This window comes from Salvelinus fontinalis, chromosome 13 (assembly GCF_029448725.1).
Source record: "Salvelinus fontinalis isolate EN_2023a chromosome 13, ASM2944872v1, whole genome shotgun sequence".
NCBI classification, from domain to species: Eukaryota; Metazoa; Chordata; class Actinopteri; order Salmoniformes; family Salmonidae; genus Salvelinus; species Salvelinus fontinalis.
Genome location: NC_074677.1, coordinates 55300386 through 55312570, shown reverse-complemented (window position 1 = coordinate 55312570; position 12185 = coordinate 55300386). Strand labels below are relative to the sequence as shown.

General features: G+C 45.9%; 2 protein-coding genes across 3 annotated transcripts in view; one reads left to right on the top strand and one right to left on the bottom strand.

Moving 5' to 3' along the window:
• The window catches only part of LOC129867882 (axin interactor, dorsalization-associated protein-like), a 16003-nt gene extending 15004 nt beyond the window's left edge, over positions 1-999 (bottom strand). The window contains exon 1 of the mRNA XM_055941351.1: positions 949-999. Coding sequence (XP_055797326.1) covers positions 949-999 — 51 coding nt within the window. The remainder of the gene's footprint in view (positions 1-948) is intronic.
• Positions 1000-1491: 492 nt separating this feature from the next.
• Positions 1492-11969, top strand: LOC129869099 (dachshund homolog 2-like; the record flags this gene model as incomplete). Of its 2 annotated transcripts, none has more annotated exon segments than XM_055943605.1 (5): positions 1492-1640; positions 1818-1965; positions 4492-4638; positions 5397-5462; positions 10570-11969. In XM_055943605.1, coding segments are annotated over 5 exon segments (548 nt in total), but the record flags the coding sequence as incomplete, so codon positions are not given.
• Between the last annotated feature and the right edge of the window lie 216 nt (positions 11970-12185).

Sequence of the window (12185 nt, the reverse complement as noted above, 5' to 3'; positions counted from 1 at the left end):
AGGGAGGGAGGGAGGGGCAGAGGTGAGTGGGGCGCACAGTAGAGTACAGAGCTGCTTTTAGGAGTAACCCAATTAATGTTTTGCATGTCAGCAATCAAGTTTTCAAGATATGTAACTTTCAAAATAAAGACATCTGGTCAGATTTATGTATGATTGCTGACATGCAAAACACTTTGGGATTATATCAGCAATGGACTACTGAAAGCAATACCAAAAGACACAGTAGTTTTGGGGTGGAGTTTTCTATTAATGCAAGGGACCAGATAGGCTCTGTGACAGGGGTGCAGATGAGTTGCTAAGCAGTCCTATAGAGGGCCAGGTGTGGGGGTGAGGAGGGGTGAGAAGGGGTGAGGAGGCAGGGGAGGGGGGAGACAGAGCCTTTGACCAGATCCATTACAAAAGCCAAAGATGGGAACTGATGCTCTGTCTGGCAGATGCCATTTTCTGAACTCTGAAAATCTTCCCACTGATTCTCTGTTTATCTAAGGATTCACCTCGCACCTCTCTCACTGTTTTTCTCCTCTCTCTTCCCCCTTTCTTTCCCTATCACTCTCTATCTCTGTCTCTCTTAACACACACACACAAACACACACACACACACACACACACAAAATCCTCTCTGCTTCACACTATATCTGTGTGACCTTGATCTGCGAACCACTTTCAGTCGGTACGAAAAACTTAATCACAGACTGTCAAACCGTTGGGGGTGGGGCGGGGGGGGGTTCTTCTTCTCTTTTTTCCCACCTCTCTCTCTCTCTCCACCTCTCTCGTTCCCTCTCCCTCTCTTTACTTTAATGCCCTTTCCAGTACAGGGGGAAATTTATTGCTTGTGGGACAGGTGGAATATGAACAATGGGCAGAATGGAGTGCAGGGTTATCTGGCCAGCCTGGGAGCGCAGCGGGAAATCGATGTGACCCGTGATACACTGTCATCACAATTCCCACCCTGGCTGTCCTATTTGTCTTGCCCCGGGAAGCCGGGATGGCTGGTGTCATCTCGCCGAGCCAGATTATCCGGGTGAATCATGGCTCGAGCCACTCTCAGGCTTCTATCTATTTTCCCCTGGACCCCGGGCCTGTCGTTCCCTCTGTGGGTGGGGGAGGGAGGGATGGATGGAAGGAGAGGGTGGGAGGATAGAGAGGGCTGTGGGAAGGTAAAATATGATGCTCTTTGCTGTTCGGTAGCTGTCTCCGCGGTGATACTCTGCTCTGATCTGGGGTTTGAGCTCTGCTCCTTATAGATGAACCACTCTTCAGAGAGAGGCTGTGCAGGACATACAGGCGTCCTCCTCACACACCACCGCACGCTGCTTCCCTCTCTGCTGCTTCCACTGTCTCCCATCAGCAATGCTTTTAGCTTTATTAAACGGTTCATATGGTCCTGTGAATGCGAGGGAATGTGTGTTTGTGCATCCGTTTTGTTTGAACAGCCCCGTGACGTGTGATAAAGCTGGTTGTAAGCCCAGGTCTGTTGTGTGTCGTGTTAAGCAGAAGAAGGGCAGCTGGCCTTGCCCATGATGAAGCCAGGCTTTGAGAAGATGCCCCTGGGAGGACAGACCCTGCCTCCAGGCTTCCCTGCCCCCTTCCTCTTCGCCGACGGACTCAACTCTGTGGAGACTCTGCTCACCAACATCCAGGTAGAGACGCACTCTTTATGTCATGGAATATAGTGGCACTGGTGGGAGTGGGTGCTGCTGTGGGGTGTTCTGTGCTTGTGTGTGCGTGCGTGTGTGTGTTATGGTGCTCTGGTGGTTAGCGGTGGAGTTGAAGGTTAAAGTGCTGCGCTTCTTTCTCTGTCCCCTCGGGCGGCGCAGGGCCTGCTGAAGGTAGCGGTGGACAATGCCCGTGTGCAGGAGAAACAAGTCCAGCAGGAGAGGAAGGAGCTCAAGATGGAACTCTACAGGGAGAGAGAGATGAGAGAGAGCCTGGAGAGACAGCTCACCTCCGAACTGCACAGCCGAGGTAAGAGAGAGAGAGAGAGAGAGAGAGAGAGAGAGAGAGAGAGAGAGAGAGAGAGAGAGAGAGAGAGAGAGAGAGAGAGAGAGAGAGAGAGAGAGAGAGAGAGAGAGAGAGAGGAGAGAGAGAGAGGAGAGAGAGAGAGAGAGAGAGAAGAGAGAGAGAGAGAGAGAGAGAGAGAGAGAGAGAGAGAGAGAGAGAGAGAGAGAGAGAGAGAGAGAGAGAGAGAGAGAGCGAGAGAGAGAGAGAGAGAGAGAGAGAGAGCGAGAGTCGAGAGAGAGAGAGAGAGAGAGAGAGAGAGAGAGAGAGAGAGAGAGAGCATATACCGTGTAGCAATGAATACGTATCAATGAATTGGCGAGGACACTAGAACACTAGAACAGTCTTCAGCACCCGGCCTCACCCTTCTGGCCTCGGAAATCAAATGTCTACCGTTTGCAGATGATTTGGTGCTTATGTCACCAAACCAAAGAGGGGCAGCACCTAGATCTTCTGCACAGTTGCTGTCAGGTGTTCCAAAAAAGGTCCAGAAGCCCAGATTTAAAAAATGATAATTCCATCCAGACACCGTTGCCCTAGAGGGCACAAATAATGATACCTACCTCGGCCTAAAGATCAACACCACAGGTAAATTCCACAAAGCTGTGAATGAACTAAGAGACAAGGCAAGAAGGGCCTTCTACGCCATCAAAAGGAACATAAAACTCAACATACCAATTAAGATCTGACTAAAAATACTTTATAGAACAATCAGTTATAGAACCCATTGCCCCTTATGGTTGTGAGGTCTGGGGTCCACTCACCAACCAAGAATTCACAGAATGGGAAAACCACTCAATTGCAAAATTCAGAAAAAATATACTTTGTGTACAACGCAAAACCCCAATCAATGCCCGCAGAGCAGAAGGAGGACTTCACCCGCTAGTTATCACTATACTAGGCATCAACATCCAGAAAAGAGCTGTTCAATTCTACAACCACCTCAAAGGAAGCCATGCCCACACATTCCACCACAAAGCCCTCACCTACAGAGAGATTAACCTAGTGAAGAGTAGCTTCAGCATGCTGGTTCTGGGGCTTTGTTCACAAACACAAACAGAACCACAGGACAGCAACACCATTAGACCCAACCAAATTTTGAGAAAGATTCAAGAGAACTACAGTATTTGACAGACTGGAAAGAGTCAACCAAAAAAACATAGCAAATTGGAATGCTTTCTGGCCCTAAACAGAGAGTACACAGTGGACTCATTTCTGAACACTGTGACTGAACCAAAAATTATGAAAATCCTTAACTATGTACAGACTCAGTGAGCATAGCCTTGCTATTGAGGGAGGCCACCATAGGCAGACCTGGCTCTCGAGAGAAGACAGGCTATGTTCACACTGACCACAAAACGAGGTGGAAACTGAGATGCACTTCCTAACCTCCTGCCAAATGTATGGCCACATTAGAGACACATATTTACCCCAGATCACACAGACCCACGAAGAATTTGAAAACAAATCAAACATTGATAGACTCCCATATCTGTCAGGCGAAATACCGCAGTGTGCCGTCACAGCCGGAAAGATTTGTTGCCCGTTGCCATGAGAAAAGGGCGACCAGTGGAACACAAACATAAAACTTATCTGTTTATTTATCCTCCGCTACTATTCGTACCACAAGTATTTGCACATTGCTAAAACACTGTGCATAGCTGATAATATAACACTTGAAATGTCTTTATCGTTTTTAAACCTTTGTTTACGGTTCATTGTCTGGTAGTCTGTCGTAAATGTTGTTTCGTGTCTTCTCACTTTTGCCTATTGTTTTTTTTTCTTTCTCACATGCTTTGGCAAATGTAAACACGTTTCCCATGCCAATAAAGCCCCATTGAATTGAGTGAGAGAAAGAGACCTGGCAGTGGGAATGAATATATGAATATATACATACAGTAAATCAAAATCCAGTCAAAGGAATATGTGCTTGCATCTATACTGGACTTGGCACACATCCGTGTCTGATTTAGATTTGAGTTGTGCATCTTCAACCCCGGCCAAGAAATTAAGGCAATTAGTCGTCTCGGTAACAGCTCCAACAATATGTACAGACACTGATTATCTATTAACTATGGCTGTTATTTCATTGCCTGTTATTCAAATGTGTATTTTAATAGAGAGGCAGTAAAGTGATGATTTGTCCAATCAGCTGTGTGTAATTAGAGGTGTTAGCAGCTCTGAGTTAGACAGGGCAGAGCTGGTGCTTCTGCATGGTGCCGTTGGTTCCTCTTTACTGGGAACACGCTTTTTATTTGGCTGTTAATTTGGGGAGAATCGGCACCCCCAAGAGCTGCCAACTGGAGACAGCCTAGCGGCCAGCTCTGGGCTTGGCTGAGCTGGGCTGGCGCAGCCAGGCTAGCTGTTGTAGTACTGGGAGGCAGCACTAAGGATTCACCGATGCAACGTTTTTTTTTCAGTTTGTCTCAGTCGAGGTGAGCCTGTCAACTCACTGGCTATCTTCCCCCTCTCCGTCCCTCTGTCCCTGTGCAGCCACCATCCAGAAGCGCCTGAAGAAGGAGAAGAAGGCTAAGAGGAAACTGCAGGAGGCTCTGGAGTTTGAGTCCAAGCGTCGTGAGCAGGTGGAGCAGGCCCTCAAAACGGCCACCTCCCCAGAGAACCTCTGCATGAGTCTCAACGGTAGGCCTCAATACTCGCCTCTCCTGCTCCTCTCCTCCATACTCCCCTCTCCTCCTCCTCCTCCTCTTTAACTCTCCTCTCATCTAGTTTTATCATATTTCTTCACTCTTTCTCATCCCGTTCTTAAGTTCTTTCCCCCTGCCCTTCCTCATTCTTCTCTGTAAAGCAACGCAGATATTTTCATTCAGGGCAGCGGTCCTGGCGCTTATCACTTCCAGCGTATTAGCATTGTTACCCTGGGAGGAAATGGATACAGATACTTATCATAAACGCTGTAAATGCAAACGCTTAAAACGGCAAATTGTTTTGATAGCTCCTCATTTTCAGTTGTTTATTTCTGAATATCGTACCAGGAGCAGTGAAGGGGAGGGGGGGGGACGGAATCAAGAGCACGGCACACATCTGCAAACATTTCAGAGGGCAGAGCAATTATTTCCAAGGCTGATTAAACATGCATTTATTAGAAGAAATGCATTGGGTTTTCTTTCATCTGACGTTGTTGGGGCTAATACATTATTGTGTGAACAATCAGGCTACTTCTCGTGCTATTTGCAGAAAACCTATCTGAATCTAATCCCCGTTTCCGTACGATCTCAGATAGCCCCCCCCCACCCCACTTAAAACATAATTTGTCTCTTGGATAGAATTTCTCCTCCACCTGGTATATGTTCTTACACCGGAGACTGTCTAGATAGGTGAGATGTAGGCTAGATAGGTGAAATGTAGCGGGCCTAACTGACAGTTGTGTTCCATTTCAGAGGCAGTGATACCAGAGGTTGAGCCGGAGCGTAACGGCAGCCAACAGGAGAACTCGGCTGTACAGGGTAAGCATTAGCACGCCCCTGGTTCAAGCTCCCTCTCAGTCTCTGGGATCTGGGGGGGGGGGGGGGGTCAGGTAGCCATGACTTAACTCCTGTGTTTGATACACCTGAGTGTACTAAACATTAGGAACATCTGCTCTTTTCCATGACATAGTCTGACCAGGTGAATCCAGGTGAAAGCTATGACCCCTTGTTGATGTCATTTGTTAAATCCACTTCGGTCAGTGTAGATGAAGGGGAGGAGGCAGGTTAAATAAATACAGATTTTTTTGAGACATGGAATGTGTATGTGTGGCGTTCAGATGGTGAATGGGCAAGACACAATATTTAAGTGCCTTTGAACAGGTTATGGTAGTAAGTGCCCCGCGCACCGGTTTGAGTGTGTCAAGAACTGCAACGCTGCTGGGTCTTTCACACTGAATAGCTTCCTGTGTGTATTAAGGATGGTCAACCACCCAAAGGAAATCCAGCCAATTTGACACAACTGAGGGAAGCATTGGAGTCAACATGAGCCAGTATCCATGTGGAACACTTTCGACACCTTGTAGAGTCCATGCCCCGACGAATTGAGGCTGTTCTGAGGGCAAAAGTGGAGTGCAACTCAATGTTAGGAAGGTGTCCCTAATGTTTTGTACACTCAGTGTATAATGTCATCGAAGGAGTTAAGTTGTGATGCTCCCAGAAGTGTGTACCGCCAACTACATCAAGTCACTATCAGTCGACACTTGTAAAAATGTCCATTCTTTAATGCTTACCTTGTACCTATGTTTGTCCTGTGTAACTGAGAGCTTTCCTTTGGGTGCTGATATCCTTCGTTTAAAAGAATAATAAAAGTAGCATTTTACGCAACGTTGTTTGTGAATGGAGAAAGAGCAGCCTGTCATTTCACGGACAATTTTTGGGGGTTTTGGCAGGGGACGCAATCAGGACAAGCACAGGTAAGCATTAAAGAATGCATATTTATAAAGTGACCGAGTGGTAGTGCACGTTTGACATCTCCTACTTCATACTCCATTTTAAAACAGTGGATTACGGGGCGCAATTTGACAGACGTCACATATCATATAAGAAAAAGAGCGATTTCCAGCACTCATGGAAAAGCAGTTACACAAGACAAACATAGGTACGGTAAGCATGAAAGAATGGACATTTTTACAAGTAAAAGGTGACTCGGTGCAGTTGGCGGTGCACTCCTCTGGGAGCATCACGTTAGAACCCGGATGGAAGATATTCATACATGGATATAACCAGAGCTAGGGGGCGAGGTAGCATGGTGAAGGAACAGGGGCTTGGTATATCTCTCTATTTCCTAATATAGTCATAAAACCACAATATGTGCGCCACAAAGTACCGTTCAGATGAACTTGTTAATGTCGGAAAGTACGCTCACATATGGAGGTCAACGTTAGGGGATTGATGAGGTTGGGGGACGTTGTGGCCTCCACATGCTCCACACGTGGGCCTTAGTGCCTCTTCACAGTACCTTGTGACACAACAGCAAACACAAACCAGAGAGACTCTCTCTCTCTCTCTCTCTCTCTCCGTCAGCACTCCGCTCTCCGCCTGGGCCTCTTTGAAGACTCCCACCCCTCGGAATAAGATTACAAACTGATGTTGTTGCATATGCGTTTCACGCTTCCATTCTCTCCGAGTTTTGTTTGTAGAACCCCCTGCCTCTCCACCTCCGCCCTCCCATCCGATCCCCCTGAAACGCAGCTGAAGTTCTGTTTGATAAATGGAACCTATTATCAACATGTCTGAAGGCGAATTAAAGACACTCTGCCGTACGTCTTATTGAAATGTGGGCTGCGATAGGTGAATAAATACATATGTTTACGGAACATCCGGTGAGTGTGCTGCAAAGTGTTTCAGTGGAGATGAGAAGGTGGAGATTGTTTTTCTCAGAGCCAATTTCACAGTCTGCAAATAAAGGGCTCTCCATTTTTCTTGCTTCTGACAGCATCGCCACGCAGCGGAATGTTAAGGCCCTCCTCTCCTCGTATCAATAGGCTACTCCGCTCGGGGGGGGGGGGGGGGGGTTGCTTTTCTAAGGACAGGGTTCATTATCAGTGTGAGGGGGTCGTCTGTAGGTGAGTTTAAATCTGTGGTCTTGGTCAGGATTACCGAGGTATGGAACCCCTCTCAGGGCTAAAACCTCAAGTCCTAACCATAACGTCAAGGACGCAGACGTACTGGCTCGCAGACATGTTTCAAGGCTGGCTATGTGTAGCAAGCACTTTAGGATGTCATTGCTAATCCCACTTACTGTAGTGTTTTTCTATCGCAAAACACATAATTATCTGACATTCAGCCTTGTAAATCCACGTATTTGTCCGTTACTAATGACAGTGTGGAGAAGGGGATTATGGGGTCATGGCGTTCCTGACCTTTAGGGCAGCAGGGAGAACTGCCGACGGCCATGTGAGGGACAGACGGAGCACCTTCCCTCGCGCTCCACTGCCCTCCGCAGGGCACAGGAAGAGAGAGAGAGCCGTGGGTGACACTGTCACACTATAATCATTCCCTACCTTCGGTCATGCTCTGGAGCGGTCGGGCACCGTCCGACAGCAACAGGCAGCAACAGGAGTTTTCAATTACATTTGAGGACCTTTTCCCCAAAACCATGAATTCCTGTGTTACTGCTTAAAACGGGTCGGGCACATCTATCCTATTCCTATGCTTCTTCTGTTTGCGTTGAAGGTCTTTCCTTTGGCCAAAGTTTTAAAGGATAATTATCTCAGTAATATTACATTCAAGACTCATCACGACTGGCTGATTAGATCTGAGCTACCATTATGAAAGCATCGTTAGATCTTATCCCCCTCCTACCTATCAGTGATTACGTTCACTATGTAGCAATCAATCTGAGTTACAGTGCTATTAAAATAAGCTCTGTTTCAACTGTGCCAGCTTGGAATCCCATGCTGATGTGGTGTGTTCGTCCAGTCCCAGTCCACCAGGCTGTCCATCGCCCCACTACCGCCATGCCCAGCAAAGGTGTCTGTCTGTGGGGATGCTGTGGCTGGGCGCATGGGGCCTCTCCTGGAGCTCCTGGCTGTTTGGGGACAGGGAGCCGACTGACTCTCTCTCACAGGGGTTTAAGAGCTCCAGTCAGGAGTGTGTTGTCCGGCCCCTCCACCCCCACAGCCCACCGCATTTATCCATTACACTGGGAGAAATCTAATTACACCTCGCTTCACTCCCAAGTTGGACTTCACAGTTTTGCAAGCTTAGCACTGACAACTGATTTCATTAGGTTTGATTGTCCTTGCTGAGATCCCACTTCTGGGCCTAAAAGCTTTTTACGCTTTCTCAGGTTCCTCTGTGTGTTACGGCCTATTACGCCGACCTGCGTCTGTTTTATTAATCAAGATGAGTGGAGGTAACAGAAACTGCTGAATACAAAAGGAGGTGACATCATTTTGCAAGCCGATTAAGAGAAGAGGGGGAGAGTAAGAGAGAGGGGGGTGAGAAGGGGGGGGGGGGGGGGGGGGCAGGAGAAAGTAATCAAAGGCAAGGACCCAGAAAGGATAGATGAGGACCTCAACACTCAAGGTGTTATTACACCAACACACTCCTGGCTTCACTCTGGCTCCTATCACAACCACTTGTTCCTTAAACAAACGGCTCAGCATCTTCAGCTACATGAATAATCTACCCCCAAATAACTCGAAATCTCATAACCTGCTTTAGTTCCAAACACGTGCTGTACATACAGCAAATGAGACCCTTAGGTACCGTTCATTTCCAAAGTTTGCAACTCACTAATTGGCAACCCAATGAAAAAAGAGCAAGCAGGAACTATCCAGGTGAAGCTTTATGGCAGTCCCAGATCTGTTGTAATTAGCCAGTTTGCAGTCTATGCAGAAAAGAATGGGGCCAGAGGGCCAGAGCCGTGTTAAATATGGATTGAGCTGCCGAGGAGGGCTCCCAGAGGTGTTGCAACATACACAAACCACACGTCTATTCTATTCACACTGCCCTGGGAAGGGTTAAACATAGCAGATAGAACGAATGTCACATCTTGACCGTACATATTGACATTGGAATATAATTAGAGAACCAGGAAGGGTTTCTCTTCTCTTCTCGTCTTGACAGTACAGACAGCACATCACCATCCTTTTCTCTCTTTCTGGGCCTCGTCCTCCAACACCACCGAACGTTGCTTCCCCCCCCTGTCTTGATGATGTTCCGTCATATTTTCTATTTTTCCAGAACCCATTTCAAACATGCAGAACCACTCTCCTTAGCACAGCACAATGATTGCCCGTTCTGTCTCTCTCTCTCTGTCTCCAGTGAGAGGAGCTGACGGTGGCTTACTACCATGTAGAGATTAACATGCAGCTGCTGACTCCAGTCACTTTGTTATCCAGCTGTTTTTCTTTCAGCTGTCCCCTCCTGTTGACAACTAACACTAAATGATTAATCACCCATATTATTCCTGATGCACATTTGATTAAAGGAGATACTAAATCCATTGGTCGCTCTTGAACTTTTGTTCTCGTGCATGTGGAAAAGTTGAGAAATCACAAACTCAGTTTCACATGATTTGAAATATATACACACTCTGGAGAGTAAACAACTTTCCTCGAGAAGCATCTTTATTTACACTCCCCGCTGTATTTATTTGAACACTGAAGTTAAAAGTTGTACATTTGGGTTTATACTCCGACATTTTGGAATTGATATGAAATGTTTCATATGAGATAACACTACAGAATGTCAGCTTTTATTTGAGTGTGTTTTCATACATATCCATTTTACTGTTTAGAAATGAAAGCACTTTATGTACTGTATCTATCCCCCACCCCCCATTTTAATAAGTTTATAGTGTATTAAAGTAGTCAAAAGTTTAGTTATTGACTACATCAAGCTTGTGACTATACAAACTTGTTGGTTGCATTTGCAGATTGTTTTGGTTGTGTTTTGGGTTATGTCAAAATGTGTAGAATTGCACGATATTAGCTTTAAAACAACAACATTTTCTCTCCGCCTCATGGCAAAAGGTGTAGCATAGCTTGAGATTAGCGATAAAGCGGCGGTATGACACTGAGTAAAGATGGGTGGATGGAGCACTTGATTAACTGATGTTTCTTTGTTTCCGTAACAGAGAACAGACCCTACACCAAGCCTCCAATAATGTACTGAGAGAGACCTCCAGCTTCTCTAGACCTGGCCCAGGGCTGTCGCTGCAGGCTTCCCCAGAGACAGAGCCCTTGGCTGGGAGAGGACGAGTGGAGAAGAGGGATGACTGGAGGGAGGAATGGATCCCCAAAACCATCCCCTGAAACTCATGTACAGGACTGCAGAGAGGGTGTGGTGGGGTGAGAGGCAACACTGGAGTGCTGCTTATTGCTGCCCCATCATCCCACTTCAGCTACTTGTAAAAAAAATCCCTCTATTTTACTTGTTTTGACTACTTTTGTTCTACCCTCTTTGAGAGAAAAAAAGTAAGGACCATTGAAAATAAAACTGTCTTGGATTTCTCTCTACTCCCTGTGAAGCACATACAGAAGCCTATCCTCCTTCTCTATCCTATTTCTCTCCAAGCCGATTTTCCTCTCGTTATTATTATTGTTATTAATTATTCTCGCTCTTATTATTATTCTCGTTATTAGTTGTTGATTCCTCCGATGCCCCAATAGCACAAGTCTTGCAGCGCATATATAGGATCATATCTTCCTAAAGCTCAAAAGTCTGAAGGAGGATATGAAATGTCAAATTCAAGACAAAAATGTGCTTCTCTTCTTCTATCCCCTGTTCATCATCAAGTTAAAGGGAGTCAAATGGTTTCTGAATTTCTACGCTTTTCCCCTCTTTTTGTCCGGGGTGGATGGGGGAGGGGGGGGGGGGGTATTGTTGAAAAATGTCACTACTGTCTGTTGACTTAGAAATGTGTCCGCTCCCTGAACTGCATTGTTCCAGTGTTTATTTTAAGTGTGTTTTACTCAAAGCTCAGTCTGGATACAAAGAAAGAGATATTGAGTTCTATCCTATAGAGCCCTTCCTCCTGTAAAGGTTTCTCTGTTGCTGTGTTCAGTTCAAAGGTTCTATTGCTGTTATAAATACAGTATTACAGTAAGCCCTGTTCTGTTTATCCCCCCTTCGTTTTTAGACATGTAAAAAAAAAATGCTTTAGCGTTTGCTATTCTGACATCGTAATGAAGTGGATACATTTTTAGTGAGAAAAAAAAAACGAAAGTAAAATGAAATACCCCAATGCACATCCGATGCAAGCATGCATGTAGATACGACACTGGTAAAAAGTTACACTTGCTGGTTTAAAAAAGCTGCCAATTTAAATATATTTTTAAAGAATTTTGGGAATTTCATTATTACCATGATCACAACCAGGCAGCTATCTAAAATTGTTGACCTTGTTTTAATGATAATAGTATCACATCACAGCCTTGCACATAACACAAAAACAATAAAACATACTTCTGGACATCGTGGTAGATTTGTTTTTTGTTTTTCTGTTTGTTTTTTAGTAATAAAGTTCTAGATTCAGAGGTGTTTGGTTGAAGTTTTCTGTGTCCTCTGTTTCACTGCTTGCTGGGGTCTGTCTGCGGTTGAAACAACACGCACACCTCCAAAGAAACGATTCTCCCTGTGTGAGTGAGTGCCGCACTAAAGCGTATTTCTTCTAGCTCGTTGAGTGAGAACCTTTTGGGAGGACGAAGCAAAGAGAGACCGATGGAGAGCGGCCAGCTATAGTCCCATGGT